The sequence below is a fragment of the Otolemur garnettii genome, unplaced genomic scaffold (genome assembly GCF_000181295.1).
Source record: "Otolemur garnettii isolate 467f Iridium unplaced genomic scaffold, OtoGar3 scaffold00275, whole genome shotgun sequence".
Taxonomy (NCBI): domain Eukaryota; kingdom Metazoa; phylum Chordata; class Mammalia; order Primates; family Galagidae; genus Otolemur; species Otolemur garnettii.
In genome coordinates, this window is record NW_003852670.1 from 199,549 (window position 1) to 225,988 (window position 26,440).

At 53.6% G+C, this 26,440-nt stretch overlaps 1 protein-coding gene across 7 annotated transcripts in view; it reads left to right on the forward strand.

Annotated features, from left to right (window-relative positions):
* LDB3 (LIM domain binding 3) overlaps nt 1-26,440 on the forward strand; it is a 74,011-nt gene that overhangs the window by 8,776 nt on the left and 38,795 nt on the right. For 2 of the 7 annotated variants that reach the window (XM_003803015.3, XM_012813523.2), the window contains 5 exons: nt 3,943-4,094; nt 4,595-4,670; nt 5,317-5,684; nt 15,100-15,269; nt 15,704-15,740. In XM_003803015.3, the coding sequence (XP_003803063.1) occupies nt 3,943-4,094; nt 4,595-4,670; nt 5,317-5,684; nt 15,100-15,269; nt 15,704-15,740 (803 nt within the window). Of the gene's footprint in view, nt 1-3,942; nt 4,095-4,594; nt 4,671-5,316; nt 5,685-9,059; nt 9,083-10,410; nt 10,615-15,099; nt 15,270-15,703; nt 15,741-21,852; nt 22,580-26,440 lie in introns of those variants that run through there. The other 5 variants (XM_012813526.1, XM_012813524.1, XM_003803013.3 and 2 more) reach the window with 5 other exon arrangements.

Genomic DNA, 26,440 nt, shown 5'->3' on the forward strand with positions numbered 1-26,440 from the left:
AGGCTCTGTCTCAAAAAAAGAAAAAAAGAAAAGAAAAGACAAGACAAGACAAAACACTTCCAAGGATTTGGATGCTTTGGGTCCTTTTTGGGACATAGCAAACAGAGAGAGGAGAATAGAGTCTGTCTGATGCTATCAGGGACATGGAGGCATCGTGTCTGGACTGCACTTTTCATGAGCCCTGGGCTCTGGGCTGGGATCTGAGGGTACCGATCCTGACCCCTGCCCCAGCCCAGGCAGACTGCTCCTGCAGTGGAGGGAGGACATCTGATGGCCCTTGGTCATCCTTAGGGTCTCTGCCCTCATCCCTATAAGAGGATATCAGCACCCCCAGCCCCCACCCTGAGGGGTGTCAGGCACGGCTCAGGACAGCCTAAGGCCAGGCCAGCTGAACTCTGAAGAGCAGACACAGCTGCAGGGGAGGTGACAGGGGCAGGCAGGAGCTTGGCAGCTCCCTTCTGGAAGGTTTGGCCACTGACCAGGTACTGGGAGGCTGAGCTATCCCCCAGGAACAAGTATCACCCTAGCTCACACCTGAGGATGACAGGGACCAGAGACCCAGTGATAAGGATTGGTGCGACCTGGCCCACAACTAAAACGTGTCCCTGAGGCAGCTCCAAAGTGGGGGTCATTCAGATGGCCCCATAGCAAGCCCTCACTGATATGGTTCCTGACTCTCCTGGCCATCATTTTGGTGCCCTTGCTCACCCTGTCATCATGATCTTCCGGGCACAACTCCTATCCTTCCTGGCAGTGTCTCCTCTGTGGCCAAAGGCTCCAGCCTTCTGCAGCAGCCTACCCAGCTCGGTGGGGGCAGGGTGACAACCTCTTCTTCGCAGATGGGTAGAATTCTCTGGGGGTGCCCCGCTACAGGAAGCCATATAGTGGGGTATCTTGGTGTGGGCTTGTTTTGCCATGGGGTAGCCCTGTGGGGCAGTCACTAGGACAGTACAGGCATTTGTTATAAAATTCACCCTGACAGCGAGCACACTAGGTTCTCCAGCTTTCTTTGAAATACCTTCAAAAGGCTGGGCGCCCGTAACTCACTGGTTAAGGTGCCAGCCACGTGCTCCGGATTTATCGATCCCGTCTGGGCCAGCTAAACAAACAAACAAACAAACAAAAATAGCCAGGCGTTGTGGCGTTGTGGCGGGAGCCTGTAGTCCCAGCTACTCAGAAGCCTGAGGCAAGAGAATCGCTTGAGCCCAACAGTTTGAGGTTGCTGTGAGCTATGACGCCATGGCATTCTATCGAGCATGACAAAGTAAGACTCTATCTCAATTAAAAAAAAGAAAGAAAGAAAGAAAGAAAACGAAAAGAAATACCTTCAAAATGAGATAGATCGATGGGCACACAGGGGAACCGGCATGTGATAATGCAGGATGAGTGAGATACTATGATACAACCATGTGGTGGGTATTTGGGTATTCACTTTAGAATTCGTCCAACTTTTCCTGTTTGAAAATGTCTGTAGTAAAATGTTGGGGCCAGTATAGGAAGCCAGAGGGCTAGCCCTCAGGGGGGCCTCTCAGCCTTGAAAAGTGTTGTTTTCCTTTAGTGTTGTTGTTTCTTACCCTTTGTTCAACCTCTACACTCAAAGACAGCAAAACACTCCTGTCATCAGTAGAGGTCCCTATGGCAATGAGTTTGGGGATAAGGGATATGTGTATTTTGAGAAATCCCAAGTAGCTCTAAGATCCCCCTATAGAACTGGGAGAGAAGGCTGGACTTTGCAAGCCACACATTGTAGCTTCCTGACAATTCAGGCATTTTTCTCACCTCATCTCAGAAAATTCAGGGGCTGGAGGAGAGGTGCCCTGAGCTCAAGGTATTCAGCACTTAAGAGGGTACCACAGCCCCTAGGCTGAAACATTAGGTTGATGGCAATTGGAGAGGGCTCTCCTGACTTGCTGTTGGTCACCCACGTATTACAGGGCACTATTGCTGTGACTGGTAGTACAGTCACACAGAAACAATTTAGTTCCTGCCGCCCCTCCCCCAATAGAGCCCATCTGGGAATAACCTGGAGACTGGTGACTATAGGGTATCCTGGTTTGAAAGGGGGTTTCCCTCTGAGGGGCTTGGCAGAAGGCTTCTGTCCATGTCTGTAAGTCCAGGACCTGGCCACGGGCCCACCCAGGCTTGGCACCTGGGGCAAGGGACTGTCCCCAGGTCCTTTCTAGGCTCCTTCTAGGATAGCTCTCAGGCCTTGGCCAAAATCTGGCTTCTGCCAGCATTAGAAGCTGGCCTGGTCCCTGGGTCATAGCCAGAATGATGACTGGGATGTGCCCAGAGAAGCCAGAAGCACTGGCTTCTCTGGGCACATCCATGTTGGAGCAGTAAAGCCAAGGGACACTCTCCAGCCACAGTGTGTGGGGCTGCTCCACAGCCTCCTCTTTCCTGTGATGTCCGTGGGGGTGGAGCCTGGGAGCCTGCATAGCATTCCTCGTGATGTCATGGGTGGGGGCTCCACCATGATGTGGTGAGGTCAGGTCATAAGATAGCTCTAGGTTTATCAGCCGGGCTAGGCATTCCATGCAATGTCAGAGAGGGTAGCGTAGGAATCTCCACAACACTCCAAGAGGCATCTCTAGAGGTGGGGCTGCTAATGTCACTAGTGGAGGCCATCAAGCCATTTTAAGATGATGTCACTAGGCCCTTTGGAATTTTGCATCTCATATGATATCACTGTGGGCAGGGCTATTACTGGAAGCCAGGCATGCAGAATTTGGCGTGAATGATAGCAATGGGAGTTGCTTCCTAAATAATGTCCCAGGGGTGTGACCTTCCTGAGATTTCATAGGAAGTTCCCAGGGTGGCGTCTCAATGGAATTCTGTATAATCACTGTGGAAATGGGGACTTCAGACTCCAACATCTGTGATGTCAACAGGGTGCAAGATTTGGAAGCTGGCCCCCATATCTGCACTTTCTCTTTTGGAGGTATGAAGCTGGCTACTCAGTCCTAAGCACTGCCCCACTTCCCAGCTGACTTTGCTCATCCAGGCAGGGTTGTCAGCTCCCTCAGGCCTCTGTACACCTGCCATGGTAGCATGAATCACCTGGCACTAGGGTGCTTTTGGGTGGGTGCATTTTTCCTGCCCACTGGCCTACAATTAGCAGAGTCTTAGCTTCTGTGTCTCCTTTACCTCCATGGGTTTGCAGGGTCTTAGCTCCTGTGTCTTCTTTACCTCCATGGGTCTGCAGGGTCTTACCTCCTGTGTCTCCTTTACCTCCATGGGTCTGCAGGGTCTTACCTCCTGTGTCTCCCTTACCTCCATGGGTTTGCAGGGTTTTAGCTCCTGTGTCTCCCTTACCTCCAAGGGTTTGCAGGGTGTAGGTGTTATAGTAGGATAACCAGTGTTACAAATAGTCCCCAAATCTTCATGACTAAACACAATGAAAAGTTCTTATTCATGCAATGTCCAAAACAATTCTTTCTTTTGCACTTTCTTGGCCAGGGCCAGGTTTGAACCCTCCACCTCCAGTATATGGGGCCGCACCCTATTCCTTTAAGCCACAGGCACCACAAAAACAGTTCTTCTTAATTACTCTCCTCTAAGCTGTGACTCAGGATCCAGGTCCCTTCCAGTTAGCAGCTTAGCTATCTTCCTTTTCCTGATCTGCATCCAGTCAGCCAACAAGCAGAGAGCGCAGGATCACAGCGAGAATTGCTAGGGGCAGACCTGGAAGTGGCATGCATTGCTCCCACCCTCATTCCACAGAGCTAGTCCCACAGCTGCAGTCAGATACAAAGTGCCAGGAAATGTGGTTGCCATGTACCAGGAAGAGGAACCAGGTTTGGTGAGCAGCTGATACTGGCCATAGTGAATGAAGGACAAAATGATGGCCTCTTTGGATGCTTGCCTGTGACTCTTCCCTAAGGACTGTTTGGTCCTCAGGACCACCTCCTTATACTTACTCCACCTCTGCTGTCCAATCAGATCACTCCAGGCAGCAAAGCGGCTGAGTCCCAGATGAGCCAGGGTGACCTCGTGATGGCCATTGACGGCGTCAACACAGACACCATGACCCACCTGGAGGCTCAGAACAAGATCAAGTCTGCCAGCTACAACCTGAGCCTCACCCTGCAGAAGTAGGTGGGAGCTCTCCAGAGCAGGGGGTGGGGGCTCGGGGGTGGGTTTTAGGGGGCCAAAGGACAGGTTGTCTCATAGTAGTTGCGTGGGCTTACCCCTGTGCTATAGAACTCTGCAGAAAGGTAAGGACAGTCCTGGATCAGAGGCAGGACCAGGCCCAAGTCATTGTCAAGCACCTAGAAGCAGATGTTCCAGCCTCACTGTACAGATGAGCCTCAAATGAAGCTCAGGGAGGGTGAGTGGTGCTGCCAGCATGTTAGGTCTAGAAGCCAGGGTCCTCTTGCTTTCCCTTTGCCCAGGCAGCCTCTGAGGGACATAGCAGGACCCTTAGGTGACAACCAAAGTGCCCAAGAGCCATGATTTCTCCATCCTGGTCAGGCCCAGGATCTGCTTGGGAGACACAGCCCATGTCCTCTGTCTTTTCTTGACAGCAAGCTCAGGCAGGAGTTCCTGACCTTGGGGAGACTTCCTCACTCAGTCCTGTTTTTGGTTTCTCTAGGTCAAAGCGTCCCATTTCCATCTCCACATCTGCACCCCCGGTCCATTCCCCACTGCCAGTGATCCCTCACCAAAAGGTAGGTGCTGACTGTCAGGGACAGGGGTCCACTCTGAGCAGTGGTTCCTGGACTGCAGCCCCTGACCTGCATGCCTGATCTTTGGCTAGCCCAACTGGGATGCCACAAAGAAATCAGAACTGCCCTATCCCTGCTCCTGTTCTGGCTGATTCTAGGGAAGTGGCACAAGCCCTCAGGAGAGGTGTTCAAGCCACCCATGAAACCCTGAATGTGGCAGTTCTTGCCTGGGTGCTGGGCTAATAGGAAGCCAGCTTGGACAGCACTATTCTCAAAAGGGTTGTCCTCCTGGCCAGGCAGGAGTTAAGCTCCCAGAAGGCTTCAGACCTTCAACTCCCCACCACAGGATGGAGGGGATCCCATAGTCATTTCTCAAGGCTTGGAGCCAGCAAGCTTGGCTTGGCTTCTGTTCAGAGCTTTGCATTCTGCCCAGCTAAATGCCAGCCCCCGGGCCAATAGCTATGAGCTTCTCCTACTCCTCCAACAGCACCCTTCCCCTCCAGGTGCTCCATCCAGTGCCTCTGGGGACAAGGAGTGGCTAAACATTTATACTAACACATCTGTTTCAGATCCATGGGGAAGCATTGTGGCGGGTGAGGCCTCTAACTACTCTCTTCTCTCTCCCCTGCATGGCGCTGCTCTGTGCCAGGACCCTGCTCTGGACATGAACGGCAGCCTGGTGGCATCCAGCCCCAGCCCCGAGGAAAGGGCCTGCCCAGGCACCCCAAGCACCCCGGAGCTCAGATCCACCTTTAGCCCTGCCTTCTCCCAGCCCTGCGCCTTCTCCTCACATACAGAGGCTTCTGACCCCGGCCCTCCACGGGCCACCCTGGGGGCCAAGACCAGCCTGGAGGGGGCCCAGGACCCACTGGGCCCCAAAGTCCTACGGGGCTCAAGCCAGGCGAGGCAATATAACAACCCCATTGGCCTGTACTCGGCAGAGACCCTCAGGGAGATGGCTCAGATGTACCAGATGAGCCTCCGAGGGAAGGCCTTGGGTGCCGGACTTCTAGGAGGGTAGGTAACAGGCGCTCAGCTCTCCACTGGTGGTCTAGGGCCACCTGGGTCCTCGGTGCTCAGCAGTGACCTGGTCAGGTGGTCAGAATGGGGAGCTGGTTCCAATCCAGCAAGGCCCAGGTCCAGGCCCAAGAGGTGGCACAGGCTCAGAGCAACGAGAGCAGTGATCCTACCAGTGTTTGCCTTGAACTGAGCAGACCATTGCTTCACGTGAGCACCCTGGGGTGACGTGTGGGATTTTGCAGAGGAGGAAACTGAGGCTCAGAGAAGGTTAAGTCATGGGCCAGTTGTCTGATTGCTAAGTGGCCAAGCTAGGCCTGAGTGCAGGGGACTCTGGCTTCCAAAATTTTCACACTAGGCCACCCCCTTCAGGAGCTGTGGGGCAAGGAGACAGGCTGGAAGGGCAATTTCTCTCTTGGACTGGGAGTAGTCTGGGAAGGCTGCCTAGAGGAGGCAGTGCCTGCACTGTGTCTGGACAGACTAAGCAATGGTGTGTAAGGGGTGGGCTTGTAGGACTGACCCTGGCCAGAATGTGGCAACAGAAAAGCAGGGACCTGAGGAGAAAGGGACTGTGGAGGATAGCAACTGCGCCCCTTGCAGTCTATCTGCTGGGACTATTCTGTCAGGTAGCGTCATTGCAGGCGTCACCCAGCTAGTACATAGAAGAGCCAAAGGAGGGACCTGGTCATTCTGAGCCAAGTCCATGCCTTTCCCTTTACCCTTCAGAGGCTCGTGTTCCCCACCCGGTCACTGCTCCCTAGAGATCTCCTGCTTCACCAGCTCCTCCGCTCTTTCTGGGCCCCTGATGAGAGCAGACCTCTGGCACCCCAAGGCATCGCTGATCCAAAGTGGCAGAGCCATGTATATCCTGCCCTCTAGGGTTCCCTAGCTTTTGCCAGAAACTTAGGGAATGGTGGGACGAAGATGGCCTATCTCTGTTGGGCTGTAGGTGCTGGACTCCTAGGAGGGTAGGTAACAGGCACCCAGCTCTCCACTGGTGGTCTAGGGTCACCTGGGTCCTCGGTGCTCAGTAGAGGCCTGGTCAGGTGGTCAGAGTGAGGACCTGGTCCCAATTCAGCAAGGCCCAGACTTGGAAGGTCTTCCTGGTCCTTTCTGGGACTGGCCCCAGGTAGGGATGTTAACCTCTGATGGCGTGGCCATCCAGGAGGCCCACCTGCAGTCTGGGCTGGGGGCCAGCTAACAGTGCACGTGCTTTAATTCTCAGCAACTCCAAAAGTGGCCCTTATTTCCCCTATCTTTCAGCTGGAAAGCCAAAGCTCAGAGAGGGTGAATGATTTACCCAAGATCACACAGCTAGTGGCCAACTAGACTAGCACACAGACCTGCCTGACTCCACCCTGCATTGAGACAGAGACCTTATCTACCTGCAGGAAGTCAGGGGCTAGCCCTACTCCTACTTCCCATGCCTCCTGCAGTGCGCTCCCCGTGGCGCCCAGGCAGCCCAGAACCTGACGACTGTATAAATTATTATCTGACAGAACAGCAGAGTCCAACAGTTTTATCCAAGGGGCAATCGGAGGGAGTGCTGTGGATATTTCTTCTCAAGTAAAGGCTGATGTTGCTGTCCTTAGGGCAGTGCTGGCAGGAGGGGCTGGGAGCCTCTAACCCGGGCTAGCCCAGGGCAGCCTCTGCTGGGCCAAGGCCACCAGGCCACCACCTTTGCTAAGTATCTAACTACTCGCAGGCCACAGGCTCAGCAAATCTAATCCCCACATCTATTTGTTGAATTTTTATCCTGTGCTGAGGGCTTTAGCCTCAGGATCCTATTTATCTGCACAGTCCACCTGTGCCGTGAGCACTACCACCTCAATTTAATGAATGAATTGGAAACTGAGGCTAAGACAGGTGGGGAAGTTGTCCAGCACTGTGGAGCTAGGAAGATACAGGTCAGGATTTGAACTCTAAAAGGAAGCCCCTTCCCCTCCTCTGTCCCCTGGGCAGCTTACAGGGCAATTCTTTGGCAGATTATATCCTGGGAGGGTTGGAGAGGGACAGATACGATACAATGACCTGGGCAACCCTGCAACCCCCTTTTTCTCCCCTCTGGGGCTGGCATTATGGCGTGGGATCCCTCAGGTCACTCAGTGCAAGGGCCACTGGGCAGGTCTCACATCTTGGGCTCATCTTCCTCAAGACCTGGGCACTGGTTCCTCTCTGAGATGTGTCTACTGCCATCATCCCTGCCCCAGGTCTCAGGGTGGAGGGAGGAGGCTGAGCTGGGGGCAGGAATCAAAGCCAAAGGAGCCGGCAGCCCCCTCCCTACCAGGCCAACACTGCCCTCTGCAGGGGGCACTGGGCTGGGCTGGACAAGATCTGACCCTGCAGCTGTCAGCACTGGCCAAAAATGGAGAAAGAATGATGTTCCATGCTGGCCCTGTCCTAATATAGCTCCACTTGCAGCTATTTTGAGCCTGGGAGCACAGAGGGAATTTTATCAGCTCTGAGACAGTGGCAGGTCTGGGGCCAAGCAGGGCCACCGTGCAGGTCTCTGGAGCCAGGGATCCCTGACTTTACCTCAGCTCCCTGGGGTTCAGGGTGAGGGATAACCAGGCCCGGGATAGCTGGGGCCCAGGCTCCCTGACCCTAAGCTCATGATAGGCAGATCCCAGGAAGGTGGCAGGGTTTGGGGATAGAGCACACCACCTTCCACAAAGAAACATGGCACAGACAAGGCTTCCCCCAAGGAGACTGTTCCAAGAAGCTTGATCTCAGACGAGAATGAGAGGCAGAGTCTCTCTGTGGTGTCCAAGCTGGGCTGCCTCTGCTAACTCACACTTCTCCCTGGGCCTCTTCTCTCCTGCTTCCTGCCCCACTGCCAGTCCACAGGCCTTTAGGAGCAGTCCCTGGGGATTGCACCACTGCCTACCCTTGTGCCCCAGGATGAGCGGCCAAGGCTGCCTGCCATGTACCCCAACACCACTGCAATGCCTGCTCCTGAAGCAGAACTCCAGAGCTGCTCTCATGAAACAAGGATAAGTCCAGAGCTGGGAGGCACCTGGGTCCCAGCCCTCTCCATAATAGTCACGGCTGGTCCTGTCCCCATCCCCAGCTTCCTCTCTGGGGCCTGTAACTGCCTGGCTGTGAAGGATTCATGTATGCGGTGTGAATGCCTATGAAGATGGACAAGAACACTCTTTTCTCTGGCAAAGCTCTGGACCTAGGGGCCGCCAAGGGAAAAATGATGCTGTGTCAGATGGAGAATTCCAACTTTGAGCTTGGTCCCCTACTCACTCCTGACTTCCTAGCCGGTGCTACGTTTCTGCCTCCATAATGACAGTCTGAGCGCTCAGCCTACCCCTAGCAGGAGCCTCCCTCTGATCACCCTGTCTTCTTTGTTCTTTCTCTCCTCCCCAGGTGGTAGCCAACTCTCCGGCCAAGTTAGTACCAAAGGATAGCATGTGTGTGCGCTTGCGTGCCAATGTCAGCATGCATCTGCGTGTCTGGGGTGGACAGCGTGTACTGTCGGCATGTGTGTGCCTGTGTGCATGTGTGAGTGGGGGTGCATTTGTGCCCCTGGGTGAGCCTGCATGTGTGTGAAGCTGGAGTGTGGAACAGAGGCATTTGCGGGTGGAAGCGGGGGCCAAAGTGGATGATTTTGTTCCCCAATCCTGCTGTTGCTGCTTTAAGGCTCACAGGCTACGCGATGGGAGACGGGGAGGCGGTGCTGCCACTGGGCCTATATGAGCCTGAAGACCTTTCTGTCCTGGCAAGACCCCTCAGAAGGGCTGCACCTGGCCAGGCGCAGTGGTTCATGTCTATAATCCTAGCACTCTGAGAGGCCAAGGTGAATAGATTGCGGGAGCTCAGGAGTTCGAGACCCTGTCTCTCCTAAAAATATAAAAACCAGCTGGGTGTTGTGGCAGGTACCTGCAGTCCCAGCTGACACTCAGGAGGCTGAGACAAGATGATCGCTTGAGCCCAGGAGTTTGAGGTTGCTGTGAGCTATGACTCCATGGCACTCTACTGAGGGTGACAAAGTGAGACTCCATCTCAAAAAAAAAATCTTGTCTTGCCTGGGAGCACACCCCCCTAGGGAGGAAGAGCCTCCTGTGAGTAAAGTCTGGCAGGCCACACAGTGTGCTGAACTTGGGGGCCCTGGGCAGCCTCAGTCCCGCTTGGAGGAAGAAGCACGTGCACTGAAGCATCTGGAAGAGCAGAGCCCCAGTCCACCGAGGGGGTCGGCTGCAGGAAGGGCCCTTCTTGGAGGAACCTCGCTCAGAAGCTCTGCGGGTGCCCAGTGAGACAGCTTCTTGCCTTCCCAGCATTTTGGACTCAGCTTGGGCTGCCACTGCCTCTCACACTTGGCTCAGTGCCTGTCCTGATCCCCAATTCCCGGGCTTCCCCTGCTGTGTGTGGGGAGAGATCTCTCTATGCCTTCTCCCTCCTCCCCTGTGCACACCCTGGGAAGCAGCTCAGGCTGAGCCAGGCCCTGCAGGGGACCTGGGAAAGCCCAGCTGGGCCAGGAAAGCCTCCCACACTGGAATATGGGGAGGATGATGAGTGCTGAGGGTTTTCCTGACCAGACCAGCCCACCCTGAGTCAGCAGGGGTGCCTCAGGTAGCCTGTGTGGGATCAGGGCCATGGCTTTGGGAGATCTCTCTCAAAATCCACCACCAGCAGCCCTTGCCTTGACCATCCATGTAACCACCACCTGTTACCCTTTTCTCCTCCCCTTCTTTGCCCATCCTCACGTGCCCCTCCCCAGCGCCGACTACCAGGAACGCTTCAACCCCAGCGCCCTGAAGGACTCGGCCCTGTCCACCCACAAGCCCATTGAGGTGAAGGGGCTGGGTGGCAAGGCCACCATCATCCATGCACAGTACAACACACCCATCAGCATGTACTCTCAGGATGCCATCATGGACGCCATCGCTGGGCAGGCCCAGGCCCAGGGCAGTGACTTCAGTGGGTAAGCGCCTCCCCATTTGCACCATGCTGAGCGCCACTGCCACACACCGGGGCTCATCATCTGCAGAACCCAGGTGACCAGGCCATCAGGACCAGCTTTCTTCCCTCACCTTGGGTCTCCTAGGGAAGCTTGGATGGGAGCCAGCCTTTGTCAGGGCCTTCTAGAACATGACTGTCCTCTCTTCAGAAACTATCATATGGTCAGCTTAAGGAGAAGGGTGGAAAAACACAGAATACGGTGGTGCTTTTCACAGCTTCTGCGCTTTCCCAGGCTCTGTGTTGGGGCTGGTTTAGGAAGAGATTTCAGCAATTCTCTTAACCAGGATCACATTCTGGAGGCCCCCAGCTTCTCATGACTAAGCCCTTCTTTGGGAAAGGGTGGGGGTTGCCATGTTTTTCCTGCATTGACAGTCGATTCAAACATGTGGCTGGGTTTCTGGTTTGGGAAGGGGCCTGGGACTAATCACCACAGGTGCTATTGGCAGTTAATCCCACCCATGGGCACCTCTCTTCTCTTGATCCCAGGACGCCTGGCCTTAGGGCAGTGGGATTTAAGACATCCTTGGTTCCTGGAATTTGTCCTTTAGCCATGGTTGGGGAATTGAAAGGTTGAGTAGGATAAGAGAAAGCTAAAAATCATTTGTGGATGAAAAATTCTAATAGTGCAAACATTAATAGGACCTCTCTCTGTCTCTGCCTTCCTCCATGTCTCTCTCCCTCCGTCTCTGTTTTCCTTGTCTGTCTCTCTTCCTATCTCTCTCTCTCAGCTGTTGTCTCTCTTACACACACACATACAATCTCTTGCTGTTTTCTACTGGGAAAGCATTGACTTGCGGAACTGGCATCCCTTTGGGCATTACCTTATCCCTGTGTCAGGATTCCCAACAGTCAAGGCGAAAAGTCTTAAAATAACCGCTATACTTTTTTTCTGAAGCTGGGAGGACAGATGTTGTAAGAGGAATAGAGGATTAAAACGTCACTGATAATCCCTATACTGCTTGGCCATTCCAGAGCCAGGCATTATGCTCATCATGCTGCACACAAGTTCTAAAGGGCAGGCTCCAGAGGCCAAAGGATAAAAGATGGGCGTGGGCTTCATAGGCGTTCTGTCCTGGGGTGCCTGGTGCCCTGTTGGTGTCGCAGTACTACCTCACGGCCACCAGGGGGCAGAGGTCACCTGTCCTGGAGCCCCACGTCTCAAACCCCTCAGGCTTTTTTGCATAACTCTGGGCGCTGTTGATTTATTTAATTCCATCATTCAAAGCAGAAAAAATGACCGCGCAGTACAAGTTAAAAAACTCAGCCATCAGCTCGTGTGTACCCAGAAAAACAAGGGTGCCTGACTAAGCCCAAGAGCTAACGGAGATTTCCTGTTGACATTTCTTTGCCACGTGTGTCCTTGGTGTGCTCTTAAAAGTGGTTGCAGTCGCCAAAGGGAAGTTCAGAGGGAAATAATGGAAGAATCACTCTTCACTAACTCTATTTGCTGCACCCTGAGAAGACCGCAATCATTTGGTTTTACCATTTAATTTTTGGAACATGGCGTACTATTGGTTAATCTAGGCTTCTCATAAGGCCTTTCCCATCTCTCCTCCCCCCCCTCTCTTTACCCTTCCCTTGCGTGCCAGGAAAGGGTCGCCCTTTCCCCTTCCTTTTAATGCAGCCACGCTGGACCACCGCCGTGGTGCCAGTGGGTAACGTTCTTGGCCATAACGCGCTCCCGATTCTGCTGTTAATTTCCTTGGTTCCTTCCTCACTGACAGTTTTCTTTTTCTCTTTCTCTTCTTCCTTCACCCACCCCACTCCCGTAACTCATTTCTGATCCTAACCCTGCTCTCTTGTGTGCGCCACCCTCTGCCATCCCATGATGGACGCGCACTCACGGCTGGGTTTCCCTCTGCTTGGCAGGGCGTCACCGCTGGCGTAAGTAGACCGCGCAGTGTGTGTCCCGTCGTCCGTCCTCTGTCTAGTTGCGGGATGGTGCGTGGGTTTGGTGGGATGTGTCTGAGGATCCGTGGTCAGCCCACGTGCTCTGTCCACGTTCTTCCTCACACCCACTTCACAGCCAAACGACACCCCCTGCAGCCTGTACAGGCAAGTACTTGTCACTGTGGCCGCAGAGATGGCAGAGTAACAACACTCACACTGTCCTCCCCCAGGCTGGGGGTGCATCCCTGTGTTCTCCCTGCCATGCTTCAGAGTGGGTCTCTCTAGCCTTTCCAATCTGCACAGGGACAGCATAGACCCAAATGTCAGAGTCCAAAATCCTCACAGGAGGTGGACCTGTAGGAGCTGGTGCCTACCATGGCCACCCACCAGAGGTGAAAGATGAGTCAGATTTGGGGGCAATGCATAGTGGAGTGAATGCCAGGGTGACCTTGATGTTGCAGCGACCCTGGAGTGCTTTCTGTGGTAAGAACAAGCCAGGAGCAGGTCCAGAAAGTGGCCTCAAACCCGGGCCCCCCTGGACTTTAGAACCCATTTCATCCTTTCCTCACATGTTCTCCCTAAGCCTTGGTGACTTGAAAGGACAGTCCTCACTGACTCCCAGTCTCTGCTGCACCAGCAACACAAGTCCTTGGTCTTTGCAATTTGTGGGAAATGATGCCAGCAATGTTGACTCCTAAGAGACTCAGTCCTGGCAACTTTCTTGAGCCCTTAGAGCTGAGAAAAGCACAAGCAAGCTCCTCCTGGACATGTCCCAGGGAAATGGTCTGCTCTCTAGATTCCAAAGCTTGAAGTAGACAGGCTCAACGGTTGGGACCTTTGAGGGTTTGGGAACCACACTTTTCCTTCACATGGCATAATCTATGCTCCTCTTCCCTCTCCTCCTGGTGGGCCAGGATCCAAGACCAGGGAGCTCAAGTTGTGCCTTCCTTTTCCATCTCACCTAAAGACCTCAGGAGCCCTTGGGACTACTCCCTATACCAAAAAGGCCTCCCCTAGCAAGAGTGGGTTTCCTTCCTCTCCTTTGCTCCTCCCTGGCTGGACCCCAGAGGAATGTGCTGTTCTTCCCCATCTGATCCCAGTCACAGGCTGCCAGTACATGTAGCTCTCTAGACCAGGGTGGAGACTTTGGGGACACAGGGGCAGCTCTACCCAACCTGGATCACCTTTCTCTACCTCTGTTCTTATAACCCACCCTGAGCCAGACACAGGATACCAGTCCTGGGAGATGAGGCCAGTTCTCTGTCTAGCTTCTCCTTAGAAAGATGGTAGAAGACATGGGCACTGGAAAGATGCCTCTCCCAGCCAGCTGGCCCTCTGGAGAGCAGGGGAGGCAGGCAGGAGGATGCTGGACAGGATGGATCTGGGCTGGGCCATGTCCCCAGGCACAGAGCATCTGGATCTTTATAGGGCCCCAGTGGGCAGAAGTGGCCTTCTTGAGGCTTTGCAACTGTGGAGAGCCTGATGGAAAAGACACTAGGTTAAAAGTTGGGAAGCCTGGATCTAGCTCACTGGGGCCCCTACCTGCCATAACCTGGACCTAGCTGGCTAGCCTCTCTGAACCTCAGTTTCAGTATGTCTGTTATTGCTGCAAGCTTTGCCCGAGCTGTCCCTAACCTTTGAGAGGGTGGGTAGGGCAGCCTCGATCCTCTGGTCCCCATGGCCAGGATTAGTGGATGCCTATGAAGCTTTTGACCATGGTGCCCTACTGTCTGATCGGGCTGGGAGGTACTGGACTCAAGGGGCTTTGGGGGCCCTCTGGCTCTGATCTGAAATTCACTCATTCAGCTGAGAGTTTTGAGCACCTATCGTGAAACAGACCCTGGGAGTCTAAGACAAGGTCAGCAGCCCCCCTCAAAGACCACACTGCCTTGGGGCAGAGGACCAGTGGCTATCTCTGTGGCTCCACTCTCTAATCCCCCAGGCCAGAAACCCCACTGTTCCTGTAGGCCACACTGCAGGCCGCATGGGCCTGGCTGCAGCGCCACTCACACTGCCTCCCAGCGGCGTCTGCCAGCTCGCAGCTGAGCCCAGCGCCCACCGACCTCATCCAGGGCAGTCATGGCATTGGTGACTACCTGTTCGCATCCACAGGTGTGACAGACCAGTGGATGGGCCCTGAGGAAGCCTCTGGGTCCCCCAAATGGCCTGTTCTCACCCATATCCACAGTCAGGGCATACTCAGAAAGGTCAAAATTACTTCAGGAAGACCTCTTCGGTTTCCTCCTTCCTTAAAGGGAATCTAGGAGTGGGGGTATCTTCAGGTCTGGGCCTAGAGTAGCTCTGGAGAGAGGCAGACTGGAGGAATTTGGGGCCCCAATCCTCTGGGGGTGAGAGGAATCACTGCCTCACCGGGACCATCCTGAGCACTGAGGACCCAGGCCTCAGCCATGTCTTGGGTTCTCAGATAGCAGCAGGTAAAGGCCAAGTGGGCACAGAACACTGGGGGCCACCAACAGCCACGGGTGGGCCACAGGAGCACAGTGGGGGAGGGCCGACTCCAGCCTCGCCCTCGCCCACAACCTCATCTGCATTGTAGGAGCCTTCCTGTCAAAGACCTCACCGTGGACAGTGCCTCTCCTGTGTACCAAGCTGTGATTAAGACCCAGAACAAGCCAGAAGATGAGGCTGACGAGTGGGCCCGTCGCTCCTCCAACCTGCAGTCTCGCTCCTTCCGCATTCTGGCCCAGATGACGGGGACGGAATTCAGTGAGTGAGGGCTGCTTGGGATGAGTACAGAGTAGGGAGGGGTGAGGGAGGCTTGCAGGGCCTGAGCTCAGCCTCTCAGTTTTGAAGCCCATGGAAGCTGAGGAGTCCAGCAGCTTTTGGGGGTTGTTAGTGGCTGACAGAGCTCCTTTGGGCCCTCAGGCAGGCGGGTGTCCAATGACAGCAGCCATCTGCTGCAATCCTGCCTATAACGTGGGCAGCAGGCTGGGGGTGCAACTCCCAGAAGAAATGACTTCCTGGAGCTAAGAGGACAAACCTCTGACCCATGCCAATACCCCACTGGCCCCAGCCTAGCTCATGGCCTCTCCTATCCACAACTGACAAGCTGGGGGCAGGAACTACTTAGACTTGGTTGCTCGGGCAGCTCTTCCCTATGCTCCCTGTCAGTGCCCTAACTAGCGCCTTTCTATCCACAGTGCAAGACCCGGATGAAGAAGCTCTGCGAAGATCAAGGTAAGTACCTGGACTCAAGCTCTGTGGCCTTGCCCTCTAGCCCCAAACCTCCCCAAACAGCCCCCAGGCCACAGGCCTCATCGAAGGAACCTCCCAAGTTAATGGACTTGCAAAGCCTGGCCTGAAAAGGGCCCCAGCAGATGCTGGCTTGAGGCAGCCATCCTGGGTCAGTGAGTCTCTGTGCCCCTGCCCCAGGCTGCAGGAGTGAAGACTCTGGGCTCTCCTGGCTCCCTCCCCGGGCAGGGGGCAGGGCTGCTTTGGCCTTTGCTGGGCTATTGAGAATGAAGGCATCTCACCCTGTGCAGGCATCAGGCTGGCCACCTTGCCTGCCCACTCATCTCAGGGCCTGTCCCCCTGTGAGTCTAAAGGCTGGGCACTGGGAAGCAGGCACACGGGAGGCCATGCTGGGCATGGACACCTGACCCCTGGACTCACCTGTCCAGACCTCCATTGAGGTACCAGTTCTGTAAATTGCTCAAAGCACAACAGCTTCTGAAAGGAAGGACAAGTCCTCGACATGAAGAGGGCTTATGCAGAACTGCGGGTGTCAAGGAGTGGTTTCCCCATCAGTGGCAGGTCTGAGGCCACAGCCACTAACCTACCATTGTAGCCCATCAGGTGCTCATAGGTCTGGGCATGCAGGAGGCATGCCCTGGAACCCACTGGAACCCACTTGGGCCTTCCATGGTGAGGCATGGGGCTCAGTGTGATTGTACATACACTTCTGATACCGAATGTCTGCATGCTCCTCCCAGCAGAGTGTGTCTTGGGCCAGTGCTTCCTGGGGCAGCCTCTGTGTGAGGGGCTGGGGCTCAGAGGTGCTCTCCCACCCTGGGTCAAGCTTTCTGTACTTGCTAACCAGCGCAGAGTGGCCACAGGACACCCAGAGAGTAAGACTCGGGCCAGCTTGGTCTTGACGTAGATCTTATTTTTGAACCTGTGTTTTTTGCCAATCCGAGTTGCTGGGCATCCAGGCCTAAAGTGTGATCCTCCCAGGCCTGCATGGAGTGGCATGCAGTCCCAGCAATGGTTCTTAACACTTCAGCGCCTGCAATGCATCTAAACATAGTCTGAGATGAGATGATGTTTGATTTATCTCAAAAGCTAAAATCTAGCTATTTTAAGTGAGACCGAGCTCTCAGCTGCCCCTCCTCCCATGCTGCGCTGCACCTACGCGCTGTTCCCCTATTTGTCCGTCGCTCCTCTTTGAAGCCACACATAGATCCTTCTGTGAGCAATGTAGACATGCCCAAAGATTTAACAGAGGGGTCTTTACATCACACACCCAGAGAGAAATGGCTTAAAAAACCCAGGTCCCTTCCACTAAGTGTTCAGGAAGGGGGGTTTCTCCTCTCTCCCACAAGACGAGAGGTTTGCTTTTCTGGACCCATCTTACCCCCTTCTGGTCGCTTCATGTTCCTCTTCCCTTTAGTGTGCAGAGTGGTCCCGCCAAGCACAGGCCCCATTACCCAGACGTCATTAGAAGGCATGGTGTAGGTAGATTACTGGAAAGTTACTGAGTGCGGAAACAGGAGGGGTCTCCAGCCCTCATCTTGGCCTTCCTCTTCCCTCCTTCCAGAAGCATCTCTTGAGGCTTGTTCTGCCTGATCTGATAGACATGTGAAGGGAGGGGAGGAAAGTCCTTTCTTGCAGGGCCTAACTCCATAGGAGCTTGGTTTGGCCCCTAACTCCACAGGAGCAAAAGGCAGCAGGTCTCAAGTACTCTGGTGCAACTTTCCTAGCCTCTCCCCGGCTATTATAGAGTTTCATTGTAGGAAAATCTGAAAAGGTGGCCCAAGAGAAGGCTCTGGCCTCCTTCCGCCCTCAGGCCCAAGTAGCTGCATCCACATCAGCCCCTCCCTCTGGGTTCTGAGGCTCTGGCCAGGGATGGAGAGGCTCCTTTTCCTTTTCCTGACTTTAATTTCTGGAGAGGTGTCCTCATGGCAGAGCCACCATGTCATGAATCCCCAAGCAAACAGTTCATGGACCTGGGGTGGGGGTGGGGTGTGCAGGGGGTATAGCAGTTCATTTCCGTTTGTGATTAAAGCCTGAAGGAAGGACTGTGGCCGGTGGCCATCTGAGCAGAAAGAAGCCCCTTTTCCCCACCCTGGTCAAGGCTGGGCAGGGCTCTTGCTCCTTGGGAGCCTGAGCCACACTTCTATCAGTCCCCAGTCCCAAGTTGGAAGTTGCACCGACATCCTGCTGACCCATCTATTGACTGAGGGCAGCCACTGCCTCGTTCTCCTTCTCCTCCTAAATTAGCATCACTCCCAGTGAAGGGTTTAAGGGTTTCTCATGAAGGTTGAGCTTCCCCAGGGAGGCTTCACCGCAACTCTTCCAAGTCTCTTACTCCCGCACAGCCTGAGCTTGCCAAGCCTGCGCACGGGGACAGCCTCAACTGTCTCACGCCCATGTGGAGGTGCAATCCCCTTCTTGTTGCTGTGCGGTGAGAAAGTTGTCAGGAACATCAAGTGAGTAGTGTCAGGTATTCTGTACCAGGCAGGGGACAGGTGACTTCAAGGACAGGTATGAATTTGCATGTCAAGCAGACCTTACAAACTCGCCCCTTACTTCTATCAGTGCCTTGCCTCCAAGGCCCACTCTGCAGAATCTCAGAGCTGCTCACAGCCCTCCTATCCTCCAGGGTCCTGGCTCCCAGTGGTGTCCTTGGTGTTTGGTAGCATGTAACTTCCTTCTGAGGCTCCAGTGCCCATCTGCTGGCCAGCCCAAGGCATAGTCTAATCTCCAGGAACCCTGTCTTTACATGTGGGGGGGGGACTTGAACAGCCCAGACATCCACCATGGACCAGGCTGCCCTCCCTAGAGACACCCTGCACCTTGGAAAACAGGGCTAGCTTGAATATCAGCTTCCTGTCTGCTTCCACAGGGGAGCTCCTCCAGTAGGTGATGCTGTGGTTCCCCGGGCGCCATCTCAGGTAGCCAAATTACTGCCTCCATCCCATGAACAGAGCCCTTAATCTCAGACGGGTCACCATCACTTCCCTCTGACTTTGAGAAGGCACTCCAGTACCCTGATGGCTCAGAAAGTCGGGCCCATGTTGCACAGCTGTGATACAGAGAGGGATGGGGCCAGCCCTGACTCAGTCCTAGGCAAAACTTGAATCTGCAAGGCATCTGGATCCCACTGCTTGGGTGTACTCATGCTGGAGGCCCCCAGTGTGTAACCCAGATGTGCACAACTGCCTACAAGCGTGCTCACCTGGCTAAAGAACTCTGCATGTCTCCTTCACCCCGAGTGTAGGAGAGTGATGTTAATTTTAGTGAAGAGTTCCTGGAGAGTTGAAGGTGAGGGCTGCATCACACCCCGCTTCCCAAACAATACAAAGATGTCCCACATCCCTTCTCTATCTGGCCGCAATGGGATGCTGAGGCTCACAGGCCCCTCCTCCCCTCAGCCTCCCTGGGGACATCTACACCCTCTTCCCTCCAGAATGAGTCATCTAGGGCTGCCCCCCTCTAGCCACAATACCTAGATGCTGGCTCCGCTCAGGGCCCTCCCTGAGATGGGATCTGGTAAAAAGGCAGTGACAAGGGTTACCTGCATTTTGTGGATTTTTAGCTCCTGGTGTTCAGACCCACTAGCAAGTTTTAAAACCACAACTAGAGAGCCCAAGACACCCCAGTGTCACCACCTGATCGGCCCTCACGGGGACCTTCTCGGGGTCTTCTTCCTTTCTCTAGCTCTCCTGTCTCTCCTTCCCTGTCTCTTGTGCCTTCCTCTCCTTGTTCCTTTCCTTAGCTAGCTAAGGATTTTTAAACAGCTACAAGCAGAGCAGTCTCATGAGACTTGTCAGCTGTTCCAGAACTGTCCCCGACCCCAAGCACTGATGACAAGCGGTCACCCAGCCACAACAGGCCTCACCAGGCTGAGGATTTACAGGCAAACCGGCATGTCCGGTCTTACACTGTGCCCTGGGTAGTCTCTGTGGGATGGTCAAAGCCCTGCTGAGGAGCGCGTCAGCAGGGTTGTGTGGACCCTGCCAGGGGGCCTTTGCTCATGCCGTCTCCACCCCTTCACTCCAGCCTCAGAAAAGCAGACATGTGGCCAGGTAAGACGGTGCCTAGCACTTAGACTGTGGTCCTGTTGCTGGGTTTCTGTGTAGCTTTAGGCCATTCATGTGATATTTCTGAGTCTCAGTTTCCTTCTGGCGTGAGGAAAGGTCGGATTAGATCAGTGGTTTTCAAATATGTTAGCAATGGGCCCCTTTTGTCAGTCTCTCACAGAGACATAATATGCAGGACTCAAGGAGTAGAGTGAGGGTCTGACTGGTAACGCGGGTGCAGGAGAGTGGACCTCTGTGAGTGTGGGGATGCAGGAACCAGTTCCTGATGACTGTGACTATGCAGAAATGTAAGACCAGCACTGCCACATCTTCTGATCCTCAAAGACCTAAAGTTGATCTTCCTGATTTTCATACGCTGGCAATTCTTTTTTTAATTAAATGTCTTATTTTGAGATAATTCCACAATCACATGCAGTTGTAAGAAATACAGAGAGGTCCTATGTGCCCTTTACCCAGTTCCCACAGTAGTAACATCCTGCAAAACTAAAACACAGTATCTCAACAAGGATGTGGATGTTGACACAACCAAGACACAATGCCTTCCACCGCCTCGGCATCCCCCCTGTTGCTGTTCTATGCCCTCCAGTGTTTACTCCCTCCTTAACCTCTGGCAATCACTAATTTGTTATCTGTTCTCCATTTCTATAATTTCATCCTTTTCAACAATGTTACATTAATGGAACCATGCAGCATGTAACCATTTTAGATTGGCTTTTTTCAATAAGCTAATTCCCTTGGGGATTCATCTAAATTGTTAAGTGTCTCAATAGTTTATCTGTTCCTTTTAATTGCTGAGTAGCATCCCATAGTATGGATATAGTCATTAATTTTCTTTTATTTTTGAGACAAGAGTATCTCACTCTGTTGCCCAGGCTAGAGCGCTGTGGCATCAACCTACTCACAGCAATCTCAAACTCCTGGGTTCAAGCAATCCTTCTGCCTCAGCCTCCTGAGTAGCTGAGACTACAGGCACCCACCACAGCACCCAGCTAATCTTTTCTATGTTTAGTAGAGACAGGGTCTTGTTCTTGCTCAGGCTGGTTTTAAACTCCTGAGCTCAAGGGATCCTCCCACCTTGGCCTCCCAGAGTGCTAGGATTACAGGTATGAGCCACTGCACCCAGCCAACAATTAATTTTTAAAACACTGTGAAGGTTAAACACATTGTGTGTGTGGCTGGTTGTGGCCTCTTGGCCTCCAGGTGACAACTCTGGTATGGAGGATCTTGGCAGCCCTTTCAGCCAGAGCACCTAGGATTCCAGCGTTGGCGGCACTGGCCTCTCCCAGGTGCAGTCTCCTCCGTTTCGCCTGCCTCCTGCTGCTTATCTGTTCTGTACTTGCCCTCAGCCAAGCAGGTATGGGTTGAGCCCCCAGAGGTCCCATTAGCAGGAAGCAGCAGAAAATCCTGGCCCTTTGTATCTGTGACAATGGCCCTGTGAGTATGTGACTGCACGCATGTACCTGGGCTGTGCTCAGGCCTGGGTGGGCTGGGACAGGCAATGGTGTGAGAAAGCTTCTCTCTGGGGACAGTGAAAGCTTGGTGAGGCCAGGGCAGCACAGGGAGGTGGCAGGTCTGCCCACCAAACTTTGTCACAGGGTATAGGCGTTCCTCCTTCTCAATGCCCAGCTAGGGGACAGAGATCATTCCAGGTGTACCTGCCTGTTTGGTTCAGTCCTGAGAGCCCACAGCCAAAGCAGCTCTGCCCAGCCACATGGGTCAGGGAGCCCCCTCTTTGCCCAGCCTGCCCCCATCCCCCTTAGTCAGGCCTCTTTTCCATAGCCCCTACTCCCTCAAGGAATGGGCTTCAGTCCCTTCATCCTGGTCCCCGGGACTCTGGCCTGACACCTAGAAAGTACCCCCTGGATAGCAAAGTTTCTCCAGGCCACCTTCCTCCCTCCCATGCCCTCCACCCCAGTTATCAGACAGGGGAATGGTGAACACATCCCCTAACCCCTTTCATTCTTCCTCTTTTCTCTCTCTCTTTCTGTCTCTCTCTGTCTCTGTCTCTTTCTCTCTCTGTGCCACAGGGAAAGGTTTGAAACGGAACGTAACAGCCCACGTTTTGCCAAATTGCGCAACTGGCACCATGGCCTTTCAGCCCAAATCCTTAATGTTAAAAGCTAAAAGGCTGCCTGGAATCCCCCCACCCCAACAGGCTGGACTCCCTCCCTCCTTCCCCCCACACAGATCTGGCATGTGAGCCCCACGGTGATGCTTGACAATGTATAGCTGTGTTGGGGGCACCTTTGATAGCCAATGCAGCACCCCTGCCCTCTGCCACCACAGATCTGATGCCAGGACCCAGTGACACTGAGCTCCCCCACCCAGTGCAACCATCATTGCCCCCAAATAGCCAAAGCCCCTGCCCCCTGCACAGGGCCTTAGCTGCAGACCAGAGAGGACATGATGGGGTTTGCTGGTAAAACACCCCAGAACCAAGGGAAATGGAATATGCTGCTGCCCAATTTCCCACCACCCTCAGCTCTGGCCTTGTGCCATCCTGGAATGAGTTGCCCATAGATCAAGGCCCTAGGAAAAGGTCAATCCTTGGCCCCCTGGAGCCCAAAGCAGTCTGGAACAGGGCTCTCTGCAAAGGAAGTGGAAGCCCTAGGGTAGACGAGGCAGAGACCCCTCCTAGCAGTGGTGAGATTGAGGCATGTGCCTTCCTTTCTGTACCATGTGTGCTGGCTCCATAGTTCTCTCTCCTGTACATATATGCATGCTTGTTCTGAAATAAAGAGGATTTGAAGTGAACCAAACCAAGCCCTAGTCATGCTGTGCCTGCGTGTGTCCCGCCCAAGAGAGGCTGTGAAGGTAGCATCTGGGACCAAGAGAGGACAGGCACCACCAGTAGGGGGCAGCAATGGCCACCAGGCTCCAGACCCAGTGCAGTTCTGCTGCTTTCCTACCCTGCAGGGAGGGATGGCAGGTGCGAATCCATGTGGCCTGCAGGCAGCCTTAGTCTCCTACAAGCAGTGAATATAGGGGATACCCTGATGATCCCTCTCCTCCTATACCCAATCAGCTGCCACCAGCAAGCCAAGCCATTATCCTTCAGAAAACACGCTGCAGGCCCCTTTCCTAGGAAGGCGCTACTTATGCTCAGTCCTGGTCCAGGAGGTGAGAGAAGGATTCTGTTGGGCACACCTGGGCTAAAAAGTAGTTCACAGGGTAACTGGTAGGCTGGGGCCAGGGCTCAGGGGAGAGAAGATGGAAGGCAGACCTGGCAGAGTCTTTCTCAAGCAGCAGAAGGCCTTCCATTGGGTCTTGTTCCTCGGCCCACCAGAGCTTGTCCTAGTAAGGGTTAGTCAGGTGAGCAGTGGCCGAAAAGATTCCAGCAGGCCTGCTGAGCTGTGAGCCACTAGTTAAAGCTCCATCCACCTGTCTACCTGTCAACCAGTCCCTGATTACATGGAATCACAATGAGAATATTTGCACTTAGCAAATAAAGGCAAATGCTGAGGCCCGATCCCCTGGATTGCCTTGCTTCCTCTGTGGCTGGACTGGGCCAGCACCCTGCTCCCACTCCTACTGGCTAGGCACAGCTTTCTCTCCACCTCCAGGAGCCTTAGCTCTCCCACCACCTGAGAACCCACCAAGGGAAATAAGGGTGCACCTGCCTTTGTTTAGCATCCTAGAGCATAGCCATATTCAGCTGACCTTTTACTGAGGACTTATAAGGCCCAAGGATGGGTATGGGGCAAGGGGATGCAGACAGAGATAGTTCCCAGGCAGTGGGTTTCCTGAGGATGGCACAAGACCTGACCCAAGCCTAAGAGTTAGTGGGATCTCAGACCCCTGTTCCCAGTGCCCGGCCCGTTGAAGCCTGCTTGGCGTCATCCAGTTGGAGCCCTAGAAGGCTCTTGTTTGCTTTCTAGCCTACATGTTGCCTTCCCAGTTACCCTAGGCCCCTGCATGCAGTGCCTTGGGTTCCCCCAGGCAGGGAGCCCATGGAAAGTCCTCAGTGTAAGCAGAAGAGATGTCCTCACTCAGCATCCCATGTCTGTGGGCATTTGTTAAAACACTCACTCTAGTCTGTGAGTATTAAGGGTACCATAAGGACTAATGTGGCTGTGACCACAACGCAATGTCAATCTCACTGGGTACAGAGACAGGGAGTATCCTTCCAACTGGAGGATTGGAGGCTTCCAGGAAGAAAGGTCAGTGTGTTTGATCTTCAGACATGGTTAGAGTTGGGGTGTGTGCAGATAGGGAAGGCTGGACAGACACTCAGAGAAGAAGGTACAGAGGTGCTGATGAGAAGAAGGGGTGTCCAGGACTCCAAGTTAATCATTTTGGTTGGAATGGAGTGAATGCAGATGATGCCATGATGGTAGTGGACCAGATTTAGAACCATAGGCCAGCGGATTTTTAATCTGTTCTGAAGTCAAAGTAGAACAAATGAATGTTGAAGAGCATCGTCCACACTGCTGTTGGTGAGGTGTCCTTCACATGAACCACAATATCAACAAGGGCCCTGGAACAGTGGTACAGTTCCGGGCAAAGCAACATGGCCAAGGCACCCCTGAGCAATGATCACCAGCCTGTAAGGGGGTATATAGACTAGGGGGATGGCAGTGTGAATAATTTCAAGATTAACCACTTGATTGGCATTCTGACATCCAATCAATAGAGAGCTTCATTTTCCACCATCATAACACAAAAAGCGTCATCACCCCACTAAAGACAGCCACTCCCTTCAGCACCATCAATGCCAATCACAATGCCGCCATCATCACAAACAGTTCCAACCTGAGCTCAGTGACCACAAGCCCAAGACCCAGTACCACCACCAATACATCAGCATCCTTTCCAGATATACCACTGTCATCAACCAAACCCCACCATGCCCATGACCAAGGGCCATCAAAACAGAGCAGGGGCATAGGGTCTCACATTCCACCTTGTGGCTAACCAGGTTGAGGGAAGAGATGAGATGAAAAGGGAACTATAATCAGGCTGTGTTTCTCCTTCTGGCCACACCCTCTTCTCATGCAGCTGTGAGCATCTGAGTCTAGTTCGGTTTGGTTTGGTTTATGCTTAGATGTTTAAACTGTGTTATGACCAAGGCAGGAAGCGGCTGTAGAATCCAAGACCAGGGTAAGATGATCTCACGGTCACTGAAGCCAGGGCCAAGAAAGTTTTCTCCAGTGCTTGCTCTCTGGTGCTCCTTTTTGGGGGGTTACGGAGGGAACCACGGAACTTTAGGCAGGAACTGACCTGGAACAAGAACCCAAGATCCTTCAGGATTTCCTTTGATGCCTCCTCTGCTGACCTCCCTAGACCCTTGCTGCTTGGTGTCTGGAGTGGACCTAAAGAGGATGTCACTCAGCAAGAACCCCAAGCAACAGGCTCACACGCATGCCCGTGTATACCTGGTGGTGATCATTTTCCTAGCCCTGTGGTTGGTAGGGAATTTCCCTAAGGCACACATCCATTCCAACTTTATTCCATGGAGTCCAGGGTTCATTTGGAGCTATGGCTGGGAGAGCAGCAGGTAAGATGGTCTGACAGTGAATAGGAGCAAAGGAGACAGACAAAGCCAACTTCCTGTTCACCCTGTAGAATACTGTCCCCAGCCTGGCCATTTCTTTCTCTTGTCCTGTACAGTGTCCTTTCTTCCCAGTGGCCCATTAGTAGTGTTGGATAGGCCAGGGAGAGGCAGATGAAGAAGGAAGGCCAGTGCCAGCTTGGGCCTTCCCAGGCTATACCTGTCGACGCTGAAGGAGGGTCTGAGCAACTGGCTCAGTAGTATGGCTTCAGAGCCAGAGGCTTCTTCTTTGACACGGCCGCATTCACAGAGGATGAGAAAGTGAAGGGCCTCGTGGAACCGCCAGGGCAAGGGCCAGGCAATGCTTCAGGCTCATGAGCTGAGTTGTCCAAGGCCTCCTCTCAGAGCACCAAGGCCATGGAAGGCCTGGACAGGACATACCACTGCCCTTCCCTATCCTGGATGCTCCCCACACAGTTGAGAAGAAGAATGGAGCTCCCTCCCATGGGACGGTCAACCCTCAATCTTGCCAATCCTCCAGCTCTCTTCTTCCCTGACCCTCTCATGCTATTTAATGCCTTTCTCTATCATACACCTCACTGGATGGAAGGGAGAATTCAGCAATGCCTTGGTAAATAGCATTCCTATTCAGGGAAGACCTCTGTAGCACCTGCTGCTCCAAGCATGGTCCCTGGACCAGCAGCATCAGAACTACCCTTGTTCTTGTTGGAAATGTAGATTCTCAGCACTGCTGCAAACCTATTCAACTAGAAGCTGCATTTTGAAATGAGCCCCCCAGGTGGTAAATGTGCACATCAAAGTTTGAGAAGTGTTGTAGTGACTAGGGCTCAAGCTCTCCTTTACCAGTAGGCAGCTATCTGATGTTTTTGGGTTTTTTTTTTTTTGGAGTTTTTGGCTGGGGCTGGGTTTGAACCCTCCACCTCCGGCATATGGGGCTGGTGCCCTACTCCTTTGAGCCACAGGTGCCGCCCCTTGTTTTTGTTTTTGTTTTTGTTTTTGTTTTTGAGACAGAGCCTCAAGCTGTTCCTCTGGGTAGAGTGCTGTGGCATCACAGATCACAGCAACCTCCAACTCCTGGGCTCAAGCGAGTCTCCTGCCTCAGC